This window comes from Cinclus cinclus, chromosome 7 (assembly GCF_963662255.1).
Source record: "Cinclus cinclus chromosome 7, bCinCin1.1, whole genome shotgun sequence".
Classification (NCBI taxonomy): Eukaryota; Metazoa; Chordata; class Aves; order Passeriformes; family Cinclidae; genus Cinclus; species Cinclus cinclus.
In genome coordinates, this window is record NC_085052.1 from 28757092 (window position 1) to 28778907 (window position 21816).

At 39.5% G+C, this 21816-nt stretch overlaps 1 protein-coding gene across 1 annotated transcript in view; it reads right to left on the bottom strand.

The window, feature by feature from the left end:
- Nucleotides 1-4863: 4863 nt before the first annotated feature.
- IPMK (inositol polyphosphate multikinase) overlaps nucleotides 4864-21816 on the bottom strand; it is a 36133-nt gene continuing 19180 nt past the window's right edge. The window contains exons 4-6 of the mRNA XM_062496147.1: nucleotides 17165-17337; nucleotides 8790-8871; nucleotides 4864-7850 (exon numbers count right to left, since the gene is read on the bottom strand). Coding sequence (XP_062352131.1) covers nucleotides 7216-7850; nucleotides 8790-8871; nucleotides 17165-17337 — 890 coding nt within the window. The 3' untranslated portion in view covers nucleotides 4864-7215. The remainder of the gene's footprint in view (nucleotides 7851-8789; nucleotides 8872-17164; nucleotides 17338-21816) is intronic.

Genomic DNA, 21816 nt, shown 5'->3' on the forward strand with positions numbered 1-21816 from the left:
TTTGTAGCTATTCCAGGTTTATTTCATTCTTTTGAGAAGTAACTTTGTAAAATTAGTACTAGGGCACAGTACCTATTTGACAGCTTCCCATCTGCTGGCCCAATTTATATCCACTGAAACTGCTAAAAAATCAAGTTTTTATTGCCAGCCACATTACAGTTTATATAGCTATGGAAAAATGGACTGAACTCAGTTCCTCCGTATGCTTTATCAACCAAAAAGTGTGTGCCAATCCTTTACTGCCATCCAGGGCAACAGGTGACTGCCCTTCAGATACACTGCACAACACACAGGAGGATTTATTTGCTCTGTTCAAGGTCAAAGGAAGCGTAAAGATGGCCAGAGGAAAATGTGTATATGGCAGATATTTTACAGTTCTTATTCTAGATATTTATCCTCAAATCTTGTGCTGGCCTAAACCAAAAACTACAGTTACATTTAGAGAAAGTCTACATTTGGGGATGGCAAGAAAGATGAAAAGTATAAGCAAAAACAGCAGAGCAGCAACAGGAGATAAGGGAAATGTTTGATATTAAAGGTGAGACTTTTAAATTATTCTCTAGACATTCCACTGTTCCATTCCATAAGGAAACTTCCCTCTGAGCATCCAGGACCACTCTGACAGTCACTCTTGCACCACCTGAGCTGGACCAAGGTCCCTGTGCAGCTGCACCCCACACTCACACACCGGGTTCCCTTATGGGCTTGGACCCAGGTTTCCCATGGTAGAGTCTCAGACATTCAAATTCTTAAAATAATTTAATCTTGGTACAATGACCACATAACCAAATAACAACTCCAGCTAGCTCCTTTAAGGAGGGACCCCAAAAAAGGAACCCCTTGGCTTTTATCCCCTCACAGTCTGGCACAAAAGTCTGAGGTTCTCCACTCGTGCTGTGTCTCAGTGTCTGGTCCCCTGGCCAGGTCCCTGGGCCACTCATTAGCAGAGGGTCAGGATGTCACAGCCTCTGGCCCCAGGCTCCCCCAGAGTTCAACCTGCAGCTCCACTGCAGCTGCCCTGACCTACCTATACTGAATCCATTCTTTAACACCCATTCCTGTCCCACAGCCCACCTTTTCCTCCACAAAGAAGAGGCACTACTCTCCCTAAAAATGAGCCAAACTGAGGAAGCCAAGACAGCAGAAAATTAATAATTTAAGTGTCAGACAGGGGGTACTGTAACATCTGGCACCTGCCAGGCATCAGTCACGCTGTGCACAGAGGCAGTGGAACACACACACAAGAGCTATGCTAGCAGACTCACGAGTAGGTCTTTGCACCAAGAGGAGCAGGTTGGCTTGTCCCCAACAGCCTGAACCCCGTGTCCATCCTGGATGGAATGTCCCCATGTGGGAGCTCCGTGCAGCTCCCCAGCTCCTTTCCACACCTCCCCACATGGCATTTTCTTAGTCTGAGGCAGTTCTCAGCTGCATCAGCTCCCCGACCTGTCTCACCGTGCAGTTGTTCAAAAGGACACGTGTGAAAGGAAGAACAGAGACAGTAACCCCCAGCCAGGCAACAACCCTGACAAGTGATGTGAGAAGACAATGAAGGAGTGTGGTTCCTTCTTCTCTTTAAAACAACAAAGAAATGGGGATTTCTTTACAAGACTCTTCAGTGCATAACCACTATTCATTTTTTATATTCAAAACACAAAAAACCCCTTCATCCTCACAATACTGTGGCTTTGCCAGTTATAGCCTCACTCCATCATTTCTTCCAATTCTAGAGCATGGGAAGGAAGGCTGCATAGAGTCATGGTACTTCAGTACTTAAAACTACTGAACACATTTAGAAAGCTTGTGATACACAAGCACATTGACAACAAAAAAACCCAAAAATTCCCAGCATAATCCCCCCTCCAAACCAAACCAACTTAAAAGTGAAGCACTAAGGCTGTTCCTGCATGCTTTCAGAATTTGGGACCTGATGTTGGATGCAAAAGGACTTGTACATACACAGCCTCTTGTTAAGGGTTTTCCAGGATGAGTTTAAAGGATTGTGGCATTTCTTTTTTTATGTTAGAGATGATTCTTGTGTACCCAGCAGGTATTCCCAACAAGCAATGGATGGATGCTGTGACAAAAATATGGTGAAAGCAAACCTGGTAAATCCAAGGGAAACACATTATAGAGAGCATAGAAAAAAGGAGAAATAAAGAAGAAAAGAAAGAAGGATTCATCAGTGCAGGTAATAGTCAACTTTTTCTCAACAATCTTCTTGTATTTAAAAGAAACAAATTATACTTGCAAGTAACTTGCAGAAAATTTTAATAATTTGCCAAGTATACAGCTATTAGAATGACCCTAAATGTCACTAATAATTAAGTTACAAAAGTTGGTAGATAGCACAGTACAATGTTCTATAAAATAAACACAGGTAATATTAAATATACTCCCTGTGGTCCAAGAATGTCAGAAAATAGCAAATGAAATTACAAACACATACAGATCAGAGGAGACTGAAGGGCAGCTTTAGACATCTGGATCAAAGAAACTGAGACTAGACTAGACACAGTCATTCATCGACCATAATGAATGTAGAACTTTAAATCTCAAAAATTATTAACAACACAGCATCAGGTGCAGTGGTTTCATCTACGCTCCAGTACAGTTCCCAGAGGATTAAAGTGCCTTTGTGCACTGTAGTTTCATTTAATCAGGTGCAACACACATCATATTTGCAAGTTACTTTCTTTTTTTAAAAAGTGACCTATGAAATAACTACTTTTGAACCAATGTACATCATTCAAACTAAGGTACTTTGAAGTATGTTTGTTCTTTGCTAGTCAGCATCATGTAACAAACTCCAAATCCACAAGGCCCATCTCCACTGAACAAGACCAGAGTAAAAGATATTTATTGAAACATGTTTTCTTCAGTACAACCCTTAGTTTGCTTATTTTCCCCTTTCAAACATACTTGCCCTTTGGATGACAATCTTCTGCTACAGCTTCCATATAAAGATTGCTGTGAACATGAAAAACAGACACAATTTGGCCCATGACTATGGTGATGAATGCACTTCCCAGATAACACCCTGTTCTAACCCACTGAATAAGCACAACACTTTCTTTCTGTGGGACACCTGAAGATCAGCAGCCTTTGGATCTTACCCACAGCCATTCTTTGTGCTACACAATGGATCCAGTGTCCTGCTCAGGGCTCCTTAGGAACTCTCACTGCTCTCTGCTGTACTACCTCCTTAAACCCACACCTCCACCTGAACTGCAGTAAGGGAAGGAAAACTCCACACAGTTCAGCTGTCACACACCTTGCCCCCAAAACATCCACTTCAACTCACGAATAAAGAACTCACACAAAGCCTATGATCCAGTCTACCATCAAATCATGCTGTCCACCAGCAGCCACTCCTGCTCTTTCAGGAGACAGTGTACTCCCACAGTATTTGAAGCATCTTACGGCGTTTGTCAATAGCAGCACTTCAAGAGGAGTTATGGGGCAGAAGCTTTTTAGGAAATACAAATTTCCATCATGATGGCACCTGTGGCAAGGGCACTCGGGAGGAAAGTGCATGTAGGGAAAAAAAAACCCTAAAGAAATTAGGAGGATAATCCTAACTTTAAACACAAGTGTGGATGTGAGTCTCCACTCTTCCAGTTTCTTCATATATTTGATTGTACTTCCCATCATGAAGAGAACAAATCAGTCCAATGATTTTAAGTTCACAATGTAAACATGCCTGCACACCTGACATGGCCAGTGCAGGTGATGCCACTCCTTCACCACTGCTGCTGCTACACCTGCCAAGGCCCATTTTAAACTGCACAATCCAGACTCAGATCAGGAGCTCTCTGAAGCTGAGGAAGTTCTACTGGGGTTCTAGAGTTGTAGCATGTTAACATTACTTACAATATCACGTGCACTGAAATATTTTAAGAAAATACACACTGTTAAATTAATGGGAAACTGATACTCAGTAGTTTTAAAAGTTCTCCATGAAACTGTGCATTATGGAAAAGAACGCTCTGGTTATGCATTACAGAAGAAAAAACAGTTTCATCAGAATCACAACTACACAAAGTCTCCAGTTCAGTTCATAAAACTAATTAAATTATTTAAGTATTTCATAGTGGTATGGTAACTTCCAATGCAATTTATGCAACAAATTTCACCTATATTCAAAAATACATTTGTAAATGCTTTTCATAAAACTTTATAGAACTCAAGTTCCCCTTAGGTAAGCCTAGGCAAAATTCTCACATCACCTAGACAGAAAGGCTTCAGAAGCCAATATTCTCAGAGCCCATGAGTAACGATGCTGCATGAGTTCTTCCTTTTCGAGAGTTGGCTCTGCTAAACCCAACTCTTATTGCTTAAAATCATCAGTTTTCTCAGCAGGCCTAGCACCCAGCTAACACCACAGTAGCCTGGGGCAGCGACCCACTGTTGTATGGGCCATAAACACCTACAAGCCTGGTAAACATTCCTGTAGAGATTTCCATGTAATGGTTGCCTGTCCTGTATACTTTGTCCAGAGAACAAAAGGGGCATTGCTGAGAGGGAGGGAGATCAGTCACTGAGAGTGGGCATCAGTTCAGTGACCCACTGTCTCCCTCTTCATCTTCTGATTAATTGTGTATTCTGTTTAACGATTTCTGTGAATACATTTCCAACTGTAACTGAAAACAACTGGCTCAGACACAAGACCCTAGACACACAGAGTCTAAAATCTCCAAGAACAGTGTGAATATAAGGCCTCTGCAGGCTCAAACCCACAGCTGGTACTATGCCCAAAAGATCTCCACGGCAAGCCTTATTTACATAATTTCCAATGAAAAATACCATTATTACTCAAGCTACATTTTAAATTATCAGTAATACATTCATAATAACTACTGGTACAAAAAACATGATACATTTTTTTATTTAAAATATTCTGACAGGTTGACAATATTCCGGGCATGTTACAAATACTGCCATAGCCAACAAAATAATCAATACTTAAAGAGCATTCAAACACCAAGGACAAGTATCTTAAAGCTGAGACAGGAGAGTGCATGGTACTAAGTGCATACTAATCATTTTCCAATAACTGACTTGAGGAAAATGCCTCATTTCTCTGGTACAAAATGGATTAAAAATCCAGAAGAGATGAATTACAGAGGACAAAAATAAAGATATTTAAATGTTTTTGCCTGTATTTTCCTATAAAACCTTGTAACTTTATCATACAAGGCCACTATCAGTCTGGACTACTCTCGTGTTGACTATTTAGGGGATAGAACAACAAAATCCTAACAGAGAAACCAGTGACAAAGCAAACAAAACCACAAACTTTCTAGGATATGGCTTAAATTAATTCACAGAAAGTTGGGAATATATTAACTATAAGGTGCAAGAGAAATACTAGGTAGGAAAAAAAGTCCCTCTCTTCCTGGTACTTTCCCCATCAGACTCCACTGTATTTCACATAAAATTTTCAACATGCTGGTCTCACCATTCCTGCAAGTCCCTTTTTCCCTACTTCTAAAACACCATATTACTAAAAGACTGGTTTCAATCTTGAATATATTGGCAAATATGAGCTCTAAAGTTTAAACCATGTAATTCTACACAACAGTAATACCCTGTTTCTCCCAATTAACCCAAGTTCTCAAACACAGCTAAAAATTCAGCTTTATTTAAAACAGCATATTTGCTTGAAAAAGTATGAATCTCTGTCATGTAGAAAACAGATGTCCAATGAAGAACTTGTCAAGATGTGTACACAGCTGAGTGCATAGTGCAGAACATCATACAGAGAGAGCAGCAAGGCCACAGGGTCACTAAGTCCACATGAAAAAGATGTATGATTCCAATGACCAAACCCATTCTAAAACATTTTCACCCTGGAAATGTTTTAAACATTAAAATCTTGCTCTATCTAGGGATGGCAAGACTTGTCCATTCCCACTTTTCATATAGCTCACTGTAATATGTATGGCAGCACAGCCACCTACACAGCATAGAGGAGAGACACACCAAAACTACTTTGCATACATCATCCTGATCTCAAGTATTCCATACAAAAGTTGAAATTTTCTTGTGATAAGGAAGGAAATAGGACAGCTTTCATATTACACATCTTGCCTGTGTGTCATTAAAGAAACCTGCAGTATCTGCAGCCCAGGATGGAAGGGCCACAGCTCCACTGGCACAAACAGTGGTACAGCTAGTGGCTCCAAGGCTGAACAATCTTGCAGGAGGCTCCTCCACCTGTATTGCTTGTGGTTCCAGTCAGTGCTCCCCAGCAGCTGAAGCATCAAATGCTCACTGCAAAAATGCAAGTGGCTTACAGCCAGCAGAGACTTGCCCAAAACACTTGTTTCCCCATTCTACTAGTTTGCTTTTTAAAGCAATGTCGTTGGAGAAGGGCCATGAGAACAACAGTGAGACATTTTCCTTAATCACAGCATCAGACACCATTAACAGACTGACAATCTCCTAAACCAAATTAGTTCCTGGAACATCTTGCATTTTCCTTCTTTCCCTCATTCTTAGGAACAAACAGCTTCTTTAGAAGTTGTGCAGTTTAAGCCTGTTATGGTATTGTACTCCAGCATTTTCTTAGCACCTCAACACAAATTACGTGGTAGCTCATCTGTGGTGAGCATCAGCTACAGACATCCACAAAGGGGGAAGGGCTGAAAGAACAACAATATAGTCCCGTGACACGGAAAAGCACTTTGGGATGCACTGGCTTCGGGTGAGACTGCTGACACAGAACAGGATTTCTCTTCAAGCAGAGTTACTCCAGTTATTCAAATACAGTAAACACAAGGGCAGCACTGAGGACATCAATCCTCCACCTTACAACTTTCAATTTTTTTTCTAAACACCTCTTAATGGAGATGTGGCTCAGTGTCAAGGCTAAATGGGCAAAAATGTAATCTATGCTAAAGTCATTACAGGAACTAACATAACCCTTGCTTCTGGTAGTCCTTTGACTTAAGCCAACCACATACATTTCATTCTATTAATTTACCTATCCTGCTTTATCTCAAGTATCTTCATCCTTTCACACTTCCTAATTAACTATCAATATTTTTCCTGAGTGAAATTATAAAAAGTTAAACCCTTCTACCAAAAGTACAAAGACAAATAAAATATAGAACAATACAAACCCAGTTATAATACATCATTACAAGTGCAGAAATTCTTCATGTTGTTGCTCTTTATCATTGGCCCCCAATAAAAAACATAGCAAAGAATTTAGTTATCCAAAATATTTTGCAGTACTGTGATTAGATTCTTCAGACCATAAATATAGCCCTCATCCTTTGTGTTGCTAGGAAACACATGAGCAAAATCGATCATTCGGACTTCAACATTTGCACTTTCCTTGGTCTCTGCTGGCATGTGATAGAAAACTTTTTCCAGTTGGGGTAGAACATTTCCATTCAGGTGCTCCTGTGTAATGCATGTGCTGGTTTTCCACACATTGTCTTGCTCTGAGTTTTCAACTTTTAGCGAGAGCTGACTGTGGTGCCCCTTCGAACACGCCTTTTTGTGAAGTGCATAAAACTTAGACAAGCCTTTACTTACAGAGGCTTCAATTTTTCCATTCTCTGTAGAATTTATTACATGAATATTATTATTATACTCCAATACATCTCCACCTGATAACAGGCCTTTGGGTACTCTTCTCTTCTCTGCCAAGGTGACATCACTCAAGCGCACGGTTGTCACTTGATAAGAACCTTCATAGACAAACAGCAATGAGCTTGCGTAGAAGTTGAGTTGCGTCTGGCCCTCAAACCACTCCAGAATCTTTTCAACCTTCTGAATGCTGGCAGCTACCACATCTTTTCTCAAGCAGTACCCACTGTGGAAAAACTTTGAGATGCCTGCAAGAAATACACACATACTGGGATTATTTTCAAATCTGAATGGAAAACAAACAATTTTCTTTTTCTTTTGGGATGAGAATAGTTCTTATTTGAAGGAATAGATGCCATTCAGGCAGTTTCTGTTCAGGCAATTATAACTAAACCCAAAGTGAACCTAAGAGCTCTGAGACCTTCAGTCACATCAGCTGCTGTGTAATACTACAGCCTGGGCTGTATGTAAAAGTAAATGTATCAGGCACACAGTAAATGAACACGGTTCCAGCTCCCAGGTCAGATGAACAAGTGTCTGGACAGTTTTGGGCAGCGACCCATTAAATTCTCCAGGCACAAAGAGGCTCAAAGCAGCTTGTTATTATGAGTGTGTTTGTGTGTGTACCTTCTGTCCGTTGCAGGGGACAGATGAGCAGGTATCAACTAATAACTAGTTTACAATAATTATCACTGAACAGCCCCATGATGGCAGCATTTTTATTAATTGTTAACGTAGAGCAACATGTGGGTTGACTTAAACTGAAAGATGCTTTGGTAGTAGCTTTCTAATAGAAAACAGATAATCACAGAAGACAACTAGAGAAAAAAATGTATTTATAATAAAACCATGTCATACTTTTAGAAGATTTCTACTTCATTATAATTTCAAAGCTGCAAAGAAGCTGAATTCTAAAATTCTCTCCACCTTATTAGTAGTAAAGGAGACGTGAGGAGGAAATTCCTATAGTCTGCAGTGCTGTCACAGCCAACTGCATGCTTAATTTCAGACTGACGGGCAGCTCAAATACTACAGGGAACAGCCAAAGACCCATCTGATATGAGGACAAAAAAGGACTTTTAAAACAGGAACACCCAAACTACTTTTTCCATACGATTCCATAAATGAATATTTAAATGAAAAACTCCAAGCACACTGAGTTCTGACAGCCCAATTCCCTTACTTACCATCCTTCACTGTTTCCTTAGTCAAGCTCCTTCCATAGTGCTGGTTTTGTGTCTCATAGCTGTCTGAAGACACATGGTACACCTGAAAGAGGCAAGGAGGGAGCACTCTATGTATTTTGAACCACCAGTATTTCTGCAGAGCAAGAGACACCTCACAGACAAGCCACAAAACATTTAGCCCTCGAAGTTTAAGCTTCTTGCAGTGCCCAGCAGTGCACTGTAGTGCTCTCTAAAACTCTCCCTTCAGCCCTTGGGCTCCAAGCTACAGCTTTCCTGCGCTAGAGACATCCTGATGGTGGCAAAAAGCAATGTACTCATTACAGGGGGCTCTTTTATAAGGCCTTGCAAATCACAACTGAGACCTGAAACTATCAGACTCCTTACTGCGGCTGTTAAATCAGTAAGACAACAAAACAAAAATTTCAATGCAATTGAGTTCTTAAAACTATAAAACTATTAAGTGTAAGAGCAAAACAGTAAGAATTACTGTATGCGACCACCAAGGCACAGCTCCATAAGACATCTGCAACTGTCAGCACAAATGAGGCTGCACTAAATAAATGGCAGCAGCCAAGCAAAAGCCGATTCCAGCACCCAGCAGTACTTCAGCTCTCATCTGAAAGGAAGGCAACTCATATAAGTACAGTTTTTTCCATATCAGGAATTGTACAAGCTAAAAAACTTAATTCAAAACTGCTTCACATATAGACATATTTTCTCTCACACTAAAGTATTTCCACAGAAGAAATGGGAGAGGCAGCAAGGCCAAGTGTAATTTATGAGAGTGTAGACAGACCATTTTTATTTGCAGAAATAATAGTGTTACCAAGCAGGCAGTTGTGTCTGGCAGGAACTTGGTGCTTGGCACTTGTTCAGACCACCCATCCCTGTGGCAACCATCTCATCCACCACCCTACTCTCCCTTTAGCTGCCTGCTCTTCATCTCTCCTCTGGGGTCTTATTCTTGCTGAAGCCAAACAATAAATTCCGCAACAGTGAAAACAGCAGCAATAAAAAGAAACGGTACAGGAGCATCAAATAAAGAAAATAGAATTCCCTATTTTCATTACAGCCCACCACTCCAAAATGTCTCTTCCCCATCCAAACAACAATAAATCCAGTATGATTACACAGATCCCCACCTCCTGTTTTGCCAAGCAGCTGGGAAGAACAGTCTCAAATAGCTTTTGACAAAAAGAAGTAATTAACTCATTCTTAAATCATAGTTTGTAGAAACTGATTTTAAATCATGAACTGAAGGAGCAGTCTCACTACTCTAAAAAAAAAATAAAGAGCTGCAAGTCTAAATGTTTGAACTCACTCAGCAGCAGAGACACCTTACACTTATGATACTTGGAGAAACTGAGGCCTCCATGTCTATGAAATTAAGAAGGCCATAGCAGAGATAATTTACTCTAAAACTGCATCTGATGACTGTCATTTTGGTTTCACAAGAACAGCAATTTTTCTCCACTTACATTTTGCCGGGTTTTTTTTTCAAAGCACATGAATGAAGTACAGCATACAACACAGAAACCCAAAGAGTACTTATGCAAACACTTCAGGTACCAAAGTAACCTTCAAAAACATATCAGAAGTTTCAAAACTTTTTAAAGAGCTACAAGTCAAAGGCAGTTAAATAAATAATAATATTGCTTAGAAAGAGTACCAAGAGTCTGATGACCACATCTAAGTTTTCACTAGCTGTGCTTGCATTTTAAGGATATTAAGAACTCTCCTGTAGTTGACATGGGGCAGCTTTCTGCAGGCATCAGTACTGCAGCAGTACCTGACCAAATCATCTTGTTTACCAGAACCTTATCTCTTCCCACAAGAGCTACAGTTTTCTGTGACATGGGCACTAGCTCAAACATGCTGATTAAGATCTGCAAGCTCATTTTGTTTTCCAAAGAAACCCTGAAGCAGCACATCAGACCCTGTGCTTCTGAACTGGGCTTCCCAAGAAGCCACTCCACCTCTTCTCATAATTTGAACAAAACCATTCCCCAAATATCTTTCTATATAGCTTATAAATCAAGGCAGATGTGCATGCTGCATTCATAGCACGTTTTTAACTACACAAAACAGTGACAAAGCACCAAGTCCCAGACCCAGAGTGTAATGTATGTCTTTAACAGCCTTGTGCAGTCAGAAGGCCCTCTGTCACCAAGAGGCTTGGTTGCAGCCAGTAGCATTAAAGGACAACATTAGCACAGTAAATTTTTAATTTTTTTTGCATTATCACAAAAACTGTCTCTTGCCACCACCTTGAGACTCTACACAATTGCAGGCAGAGACTGACTGAACATTCCTGGAAAACCTCACTCAAATAGAGATATGTTACACCCCATTCTGAAAGCAAGGGAGCTGAAAGCCAAGCTCAAACAGAAACAATCTGGCACCAGCCCTTGCTCCACCCTCATCCACGCAAACACAGGGGTGACTCTGCTGGAGGAGCAAAACCAACTTCCTATTTGACAAACTTCTTGCTCTACCACGTTTTTGTTCATATGGTCACCACCAATCATCTGCCATTAATCTTTCCCAAAATGACATTTTGCCTTTGAACCAAGCTTTTTCTGTATCCCTGCTGTTGCACCTATCTGTACTAGCCCATTTCTGTCAGAGTGACAAGTCAGATCTGTAACCTTAATGGCAGCAAAGAAATTCTTAGACAGGAAAATCTCATTTCTTGCCCACCTGCCACAGCTTATATGTTTGCTCTGTACACACCAGCAGGTTTCCTGCAGACTGCAAAACAAAGAAAACTCTTTGTATGAGCTGCAAAACACTGCATTCAAGAAACCTCCTGCTTCATCAGCCATTTTTATATATTCTTACTATGCAAGATCAGAGTTGTTCTGGCTCTGCAAGCCAAAGTGCAAAGGCTTCTCCTTGTGCCTGCATGTAGTTCCTTATTACATTAGTGGGTCATGGTTGTAGACAGAGATTACAGTATTCTCAGAAATCCATATGACAAAAGCTCCTTTACTGTATTTATAAAAGCTCCCGACCTTGCTTATATAGAGGGTTTGAATCTCCTGGATGTACACATGTGGTTCATTGGGGTTTTAACACACCCCTGATACATCTGCACTTAGGGTTCAATGAATTGGCTGGGATCCTTTGTATGTGTTCAAATCCATCCCAAGTGGCACCCACTCAGTTAGCTTCCTGGACAAAGGGCTCTGGAATCCAGCAAGCTAACAGGTGCAGTCTACAATTAGCTGTAGTAGTGACTCTGTATGGGCAGCACATGAAAAAATCCAGACCATTAACTGTTGAGGGAAATTATCTTCAGATGTTATAAACCTGCACTTGGCTTTTGTCTCCCTGTGAGGTGTTCAGTCAGTGCTGTTCACACACCAAAAACAGCTTTTTGAATGCTTTTCAATTACAGTTCCTTATTTTTTGTACCCTTTTTTCAGTTACAGTTCCTTTATGTGATGTTTCTGGACTGATGGAAACCTTAAATTAAAATAAGAAGTTGGTCCAGCACAGTCTTTAAAAAATCACAACCCTTGGAAGGTCTCAGGTCTCAATACAGAGTTTGGAAAGCTTGCCTCTTCAGCTTGAGGACATTAAACTGAAGGCAAACAGGTATCAAATGTTATATATGGTAATTCAGTACCAACATCCACGGTAAGGCAGAAAAATGTACACGCTCAGTTCAAATACTCACTGTGGCAACTCCCTGACTTCCAGAAAGTACAATTTAAATACATCTTAAGAAGTATTTGGGAGAGATAGTGCTGGCACAAATTAAAATCCCTGTTCATTAACTCGCAGAGCTCTTTCACATCTGCAAAAAGTATCTGCTAATCCACATCACTGAAACTGGGAAAAACAATCCCAGCCTATTTTGAGCAGGCCTGTGGAACACTACAGAGCACCTGGAGAGCGAGGATTGACTTGGCAACATGCACAATACAGACCTGTGGGGCACTGACATCCCCATGGCACCTGGGAAGCAGCTTCCTGTGCAGCTCCCTGTGCCCATCCCTGCTCCCTTGCATGCCCCATGCAATGAAAGTTTGGGATATGCTGTCCTAAGCAAGGACACAGAGATTCAAGATACATGCTCTGATGCTGAGGCACCCAGACTTCACAGGGCCAAGGGCTGAGCTTCCCACCCCTCAGATTTTTTCTGCAAATACACCTAACAGTCACATATAGGTAGGAGTGTGCAAGTGTTTAGACGTTAGACAGAAGTTTCTTTTTACAACAAGGCACCTCTGCACTCCTGAGAGCACCTGAAGGTCAGTACCAGCTACTACCAAAGTTGGAGCCACAAGCTGAAAGTGGGGGTAAGCAAGATAAAACTGGTAAACCCCAGCTCATCTAGGCACATCCAATAATGGCATCCATCCCTCAGCTCTGCAGTGACCCCCCTGGTGCCAGGCCAAGACCCACACCCATGCCTGGACACCTTCTGCCCATACCCCATGCCTGTCCCAATATAAATACATGTTCCCTTCACGTTCAAGCAACCCAGGTTTCTCTGCAGGACTTTCATCCTGCCATGGTGCAAGACTTAAGAGTTTCAGCAAGCCTTATTTTTTTCTTTTTCAAAAAGAAAGGCAAATATTTGAAGAAAAAAATAACCAAGGGAAAAATTTTTGTTAAAAACCACTCTCTTATTTGATAATGCTGCTTTATAATAACACTCTCACATTACCCATACTGCTGAAAGCATGCCCAGTTATTCAAACCCATTTATTTAAACATCTCATTCTCTAATTTTTACGTTTAACTTAAATTCTTGTTGCTTGACTACAGGTGATGAAAGTACACACGTCTGCTTGCTGCTGCCTTGAAAATTCAGCACAGGAAGGATGCTTCCCTGCTCCCTCATTACCAAGACTGTCCATTTTGCTTCTTTTTTCCTCTGTTCTACTTGGATTGAGTCCTTCACATGACTAAGGGCACCCCCAAATGCTCTGACAGTCCATATACAGTTTTAGTCAAGTCCTTACGTAAGTAAGTTGTAGAATGAAATTATGTTGACATTTATTCAGTGAAAAAGCAGGCTATTAATCTCCTAAATAAAAGACACTACAATGCTGCAATTAAATTATGAATCATCTTAAAAACAGCTTAATACAGTAATTTTAGGATCCCAGAACTTCCACAAAGCATCTCATTAGAATAAATTTATTTTATGTAATGAAAGACCACCTGCTCCAGCTTGGAAGTGTTTTTTTTTTTTTTTTTTTTTTTGTTTTTTTTTTTTTTTTTTTTTTTTTTTGTTTTTTGTTTTTTTCCAGGGCTTCCGGTAGGTTTCTTTGGGTTAGTGTTTTGTTTATTTATTTGTCATTTCATGGATTTTTTGGTTTTCTTTTAGGTTTTGCTTTGCTTTGTCTTCCTGTTTTCTTAAACATCAAAACCTGAATTAGACTTATAAATGTAAAAACCCCAGTTTTGTTAATTTTTTAGTGTAGAAGAATCTGAACACTAGATGCAAGATTTAACACTTTTATAACTTTCCTCCTAAATCTTGTTAGATATTATCACAATACTAGAAAGAGTTCATAAAAACCTCATAGAGTCAGTTACAGTCAATTTGGAAATGCTATAGATTAAAAAATGTTCTTGTAAAACCAGCTTTGATTATTATACATTACTGCCTGCATGTTCACAGGCACAAACAATAGAAATCAATTATGGATTATACTGGTAAAATTACATAATCACCAGTTTGTGTTTTTAAAAAGTGTTTCAGAAATATTTCAGCGTAAGCGAGATTGCAATCAATGTCCTGGAAACAAAAGAAGATCTGCAGAATCTGGAAACTGTGGATTCCAAAAGGACTGTGAATCTGAAATGAGAGCACAGCCCACACATTGTGCTTGTACTCAACAGAATGCTCTGCATGCAACATTGCCCATGCTGCAAAGAGATTTCTTACCTGTTTGTATGTCTACTACTGAAACCATATTACAATTTGTATTTTTGCTATTGCAATAGTACCTGAGACTCCCAGTTTCCATATAAAGTCTAACTACTTTCATAACAAATCATGTCCATTCTGACAGAATCCCAGAACGATCTGGCTTCAAAGGGACCCAGTTCCAATCCCCTGCCATGGGCAGGGACATGTGTCACTAAAGTAGGTTGCTCCATGTCCTGTCCAACCTGGCCTTGGACATTTCCAGGGGCATCTGTTAGAGAAATTAACATCTCCACTAAGTACAGAATTATGTTTTTAAACAATGTTATTTTAATAACTGTGCTTTCTAAATGTGTTTTCATGCATTTATTCTGTCTGTTCAGTGTGTTAAGCTAAACACAGGTCAAATGCCAGAATTGTGTACATAAATTGATGCTGGGCTAGACCAGAGACACACCATCCATATTTTACATATGAACAGATGACTACTTCTTTACCAATGCATAAGAAAAAGCTGTTTCAATACCCTTTTGGGTAAAAATGCATTGTAAATAGATTTTGGGATAAAACCCCCACCTATAACACTTTTTTGCTTGTATCTCTTTATGAGAACTTATACTATAGGTGTTTTAGAAAAAGCATAGCTACATTCTCTGTATTTCCTAGCTCTCTCCTTCTTGGTCTTGTAAAAATTTACCACGCAAGCCCACTTTTCTGGTAAAAAAAATACTCAGTGGAAAGATTAAAACCTAACCCCTGTACTTCCTTGTTACATCATGTTTTGTCCAGTAAACAGGAACAAGCTTCATCCAGCATGTGAGCTGTTCTGGGCAGTACACATCCATGTAGTATGGCCAGAATGTTGCAAAAATAAAGCAAGCAGACAAGCCATAATCAAGAAGCAGAGAACATGCCTTGTGAATTCAGATTTTGCCAAGTGCTGTATGAGGGCAGGAGGAACCTATTAAATTCTCTTGGGAAAAAAACAACTTCCAACACACAATTGGGTGCCAAAGGCAAAAATCCAAATCTCATCTAGTTAAACCCTGGATGGAAAACTGCACTACTTGGGAGAACCATCATTATACATCCAGTCTGAATTAGGGGATTGAAAAAAGTTCTGCAACTGGACAAAGACACAAGTAAGTGACAATGTTAGAAACAACAGTCACAAGCATACCACAGAAGGAATCAATCATTCCTTTTGCACCATCATGAAACAAAGGACATGAAGCATTGTTTAATAAATGAGATAAGAAAGGTTACATAATAACATCAGCCAAATCCAAAACTATAATCTCCAACCTTCCTTTTCCATCCAAACTGGCTGTTTTTTGACTTAACTCCCACATTCTTGCTCATAGGCTTACATAATTACTACTCATGACCACTGTAATTTATATAGCAGCTTATCTCAAGGCAGAGTTAAGGGCTGGGAGGCTGGGCAGTTCTGCACAAAACATTAGAGCTATTAGAATTATCTTGAACAATAATGCAGTGCAGTCTGGCTGCTGTTGCTATTGAACGGCAAAGGGGAATCTTATCAAAGTCTCCAGCTGTTTATGCATGTTGATGCAGAGCTTGAGGAGCCCCGGCTTTGTGTGTGAGAAGAAATACATAAATTTCAAATCAAAAAGAAATCTATTCCTGTACCTGTCATTGCAGAAAAAAAAAAAAAAAAAACAAAACTACTTTTGAATTCCACCAGGAGCTCGGGAACACATTTCTCTTACTGAGCCACAAATGTTCCATACAGCTTTTCTTTACATTGAAGTTTTAAAGTAGTTAATATACACATATTGACTCTTAGTATTTCTAAGAGTACTAAGAGTTAATAGGGATGTCTGCATGCCCAAGTAACCTTCCCCTGACAGCCACTCCTTTAGTGTCTAAATATCAAAAGAAGTTTCCTTTCTGATGGAAAGCTTTTTAAAATACAAAACATAAGCAGCTGTTCACAGCTATATGCATCACCTCTGAGAGCTTGCTTACTCTTCCCTAAGAGTAACTAAGAAAAATTACGTAAAATTATTTTTATTTTAAAATAGAGTATCAAGATAAAAAATGAAGAGGATACAGCTCATTATTAAATTATTAGAAAGACTGGTTCAGTATGCAAATCTCTGATATAAGCCTGAAAGAAAACAAAAACACAAAAATCCCCTTAATAACTTTAAATATCTGTTGTGATGGTGAAAAATTAATTGCAACTATATTCAGTTTCTTGTATACATATACAGTGCCCAGGTTGCAAATAGCTTGCCCTAATGGACACAGCCAAGTTAAATAATTGTTTTGAACCAGAGCAGTGCTTTGGAACAGATTTCACACAACACTTGATACCAGCACTACCAAGACATTCAGGTAACACAGAATTAATGCAAAACTCAAGAGGATTGTTGTTTGCTAAGAAAACCAACTGCTGTACCTGGTGTGGGACAAGAGGCCTGATCATAAACAAAGTGAAGACAAAAGGAGTTCTTACCCTCATTCCAAGAACCAAAAAGCCAATCTCTTCCATCAGCGGGTACTTGCTGACCTGCTGCTGTATCTTCTCCGCTGAAGCATAAGGATCATAACTTTTCTGACCTATTTTTACATCCATTATGCAGGGCTTGTTAAACTTACGGGTCACATCTTCCAGTTTTAGGTATGTATCTGTCAAAAAGTCAAAACTTTTGTTAACAGTGGGTCAAAGCAAAATCATTACATAGCTACTGCTGAGCACCTGAGGAGCAATGTCAATAGTTCAAGGCTTCACATCACATGAATTCTTTAAGAGTCACATTTGTCTCTGACTGCAGACTAAATCATGGTTACTGACACCCACAAATTCTATTGCTATAAAAATCTAAACCCTTTCTTGTTTAAATTAACATGTGTTTAAATTAACAACTAACATGTGTTAACCTAGCATTCAAATTCAAACTATTGTCCAGATAAAATCCATTAATAGCTTTTATTAAGTCATTAACATATCACAAAAAACATTACTAACCACATACAAATGCAGGCTTTGCAGCTGTGTGGCTAGTTTTGCAATTCAGATGGTCTCTTGTGTCATTTTAAAAATGAAGGGAACATTTCAGTCCTAGCCTTCAGGGGATGAAGTGCAGCTCATTTTGTTTTGTTTTATCCCACTCCCACCTGCACTCATTTCTCACTGCACACTTTTTGGAGAAAAAGCCCTTGAAATCCTAGGCTGCCTTTCATCCATTTCTAACAGTTCGTTTGGGAGGGTGGCTGGACTAAGAAACCCCAGAAGTACTTGGAGTGCCTGAAGATTGAAAGGAGTATCTAAAACGTGATGAAAATGTCATTACCAGCATGACCCCCACATCACTATGAGAACACAAGGATATGGACTTCAGCATCCACAGTACAACTCTGCCTGGGAGACTGCTGCATCCAGCTCCAGAGTTTGCCAGGACAAGGCATAACCAAGGCAACACACAGCCTCAACACCAGTCTCATTCTTCAGATGTACTTTGCAAATCCACCTGTCATCAGCCACAAACTTCAAGTCGGGTTTTCTTTCCAGTACAGCCTATTCCATAGATGTATCTCTGGCTTTAATGCAGTCTGAATACAAAAAGCCACTGTATTATAGCCCATTCCTGCAGCATGAGCTAAAATGGGATTATGAGAGAAAGCAAAACTAGTTCAAGCTTAAAAAGAGGCATGAAGTGCCTTTTTTGAAATCTTTATGGACAGGTAACAAACCACTCTGAGTCAAGATAAAGTGAACTAGAGCAACATTTCATTTACACTTAAGCAGGAACACTTTTCTTAAGGAAAAGAAATGAAAGGGATTTTTACTACTTTAAATCCTACTGAGGGCTTCAGTTTTTACACTATCATGATCAAATGTCCTAATTTCCCACAAAGTATGAATGTATTAACTTAAACAGGTTTGATTTAATCCTATTTAGATGCCTGCTCTCTGTATGAATGGAACTAGGCATCTTGTTAATGTAGTCATTTTCAGGAAAACATGTTAAACCAATACACTAATCAAAAAAAACCAAACCAAAACAAAACTACTCTTCCACCAACTCACTTCCCCAGCTTTCAATGTCCTTTGGGCTACATGATCAATCTAGCTACAGAAAAAGAGTTTTGTCATAGGCTAGCTCACCCATTAACTACAACTGCAGGAATACATCCAAGCTGAAGTAACTCATAGTTAACTTTGAAAAGCCCTAGGCTGCCAACATACTTGACATTTGCTCACTGAATAGCTCCAAAGGAGAAGCAGGACAAATACTCTCCCTACCAGGCAGCATATTCTGTATCAACTGAACTGCAGGTGCTACTTTTACTCTTCAAAGCTGTTGCACAGAGGTCTAATTCAGTCAGATACTAGCACAGCTTCTGCAGGACTTCCAGAAACCACTACCAATACCCGGAGAGTCCAAAAAATCTGGTAACTATCTCTTATTGAGCCAAAAATTGCAAAAGTCAAAGTGTCATCCTTCTGACTCTTTTTGCATATTACAGAAATCACTGCAATCAAAAGATTTTGATTATCATTATTACTCTATCATTACTCTAAAACAATGCAGAAAATAACTGAATAAAGTTCAAGGTTTTCAGTACATAACTCTCAAAAGCAAAGAGCCACAGGTTTACATGGGAGGTGAGGAAAGACAGTAAATACAAAAAATCTCAGGAAAGTCCTTTACCGCCAATTCCAAAATGCTTTGGAGCATGTTGTGAGCACTCCAGAATAAAACTGTTACCAATTAAAAAGTAATACAAATTGTTTAGATGCAATGTTTTCATCAGACCTAAAATAAGTAGTATAAAACATCTATTTCCTTAGGTACCCATGGGTATTCTGCTGTCCTCTACTGCACCAGTCTAATTCCTGCTTTTTAACCATACAGCACCAACATTCAGCACCTCCCCAATACTAAAAAGTCCTAAATATCTATCACTTCGTTGTTCCCCATCCTGCTTCAGATTTCTTAAACTAGACTATCTTACCAACCTCCTAAAAATGTAGCAATAACCATTTTTTTAATTAAGCATCAAATTACCTTTGTAGATAAGACCAACCCAGGGGTTCAATATTTATTTGGCAAAGCCTGTAAATTACCCAGAAATTCCTCATCTCTCTCACACTTCTTGGAACTAAATCTTTCTTGTTAGCTAACCACTAGCTCAGAACTAGGCCTGTTATTAATACACCCCTCTGCTCTCACAAAGCTGTCTGGCCTTTTTGGGAGAGCAATGCCACCCAGATAAAGCACCATACCAAGTTACTTTTTCTCATTATTGCTCCAAACAACTGGATCAATAGTTTACACTCAATTTTTCTTGGAACTGTTTGATGCTTATTTTCACTGTGTTCAACAGTCTAGTGAAACAGCTCCTCAACCCCCAATATTGGCATATACATAATAACCTTTACTTCCAGCAGTGAAGTGATGATATGATACCTCCAAGCACTAAGACAAACAAGGTTAAGCCTCAGGTAGGTATCAACTGCTCTCCGTTTTCAAGTTTGTTACTGCAAGTCTGAAGCTCTGACCATAAGCATCCTTCTCAAGGGCATCAGTGAGTCTGCACCTCAGCCCAGGTAACTGGTGCTCTCCTTGCTTGGTTAACAGAAAACTGCAGATTTTTCAAGCAATTCAGACTTTTAAAATTATTATGCAGGGCCCTGCTAATCCAGTGTGTTTCAAGAAATTGTGCATTTTTCATCTAAAACTAGATTAAATTAACAACTCCCATGGAGAGAGGAATTCATAAAGATTTTTATATTAAAACCTGCATTGCTAGATAGCCTTGACCATACATTTCAAGGATTTAAATAAATCATTCATCAGAGACCTGCCCTGCCCTTTTCTATTTACAGGATGGCAGGAAGGTGTGGTTTGACATATTTACATATTTTTTACAGTCCCAAAGAAGATAAACTAGAAGACCACCTGAATTCAGGAAGTATCCATGGCATGAACCACTGCAGACTTCAGCACAGACATGCCAGTGCATTCAGTCCTCACTGAAGACAGAAGAGAAAATCACTTGAGGCATCTGATTCCTTTTCATAACTTAGGAGACATCTCTCAAAACACAGGAATAAGCAAGAAGAGCCTCAACTGCCCTCAGTAACAAAGGAAAAAAGGAAGGCTTGAAGCTGGGTTATATGTATCTATCCTGTTCTCAAGTCAGGCAACAAAATTAGGTAACAGTATGAAACTAGCAGCAGTAAAGTTAGTTTAAAAAAACAAAACGTATGTGCAACAACTAGGCAGCCACACTCAGAAAACTCAGCAGCAGATGGCTTCTACATCTTTTTAACAACTTTGCCACTACTTTGTGAATAAACTCCAAATACTCACAATGCCAGTGAAGCTAAATTTCAAATCCAACCCATTTTAGATGAGCTTAGGAAAACAGCATCCAACCTCTACCTCCACTTCCTTTGCAGTAGCACTGGGTACGTGATTTCAGCAGAACAGGACTTATTTTACAAACTGTACTGATACTGGGAGTCCATCTTTTCTGTCACATTTCCTATATTCTCATTTACACTTCACACATTTCACCCCTTTCAGCTAGCAATTTCATCCACTTAACCTATTTTTTCAGTATAGAATGCTGATGCTTCTCCCTAAATATTTCTCTAAGGAAATAAATTTTGTTCTTCACCTTACAAACTGCAAACTTTCTGCTTACCTGTGACATAGAAACTCAGATGGTCACAAGTCAAGTTGAGAGTGGACTAAGTTTTGTTTTTTGTAGAAGTCACCTATCACCAATTTAGTAACAATAGGAAATTACTGGATTCACTATTACTGGTTACACGGAGCTGTGATCCCAGAGCTAGCAGAGCAGGGAAAGGTCAGGCTTCCAATGTCAAGACTACAGCAAACCTACAAATAGATCTTCAATCTACATTTAAAAACAAGATACACATGTACTCTGCTAAGCCCCATCATCTCCAGCAATTTTGATTTCTATCAAGACTACACAAAGCTCATTATTACTACAAACAGCAGAGTTGGCAATGGAGTGTTTTGGTTGAACTGTCGCCACAGCTTTCTATGAAGAGGACTCATGATAGTGCAGACTTTTCAAGAAGCAAAACAAATAAAATCAAAAGTTTCTCCCCCTTTAAACAGTTAT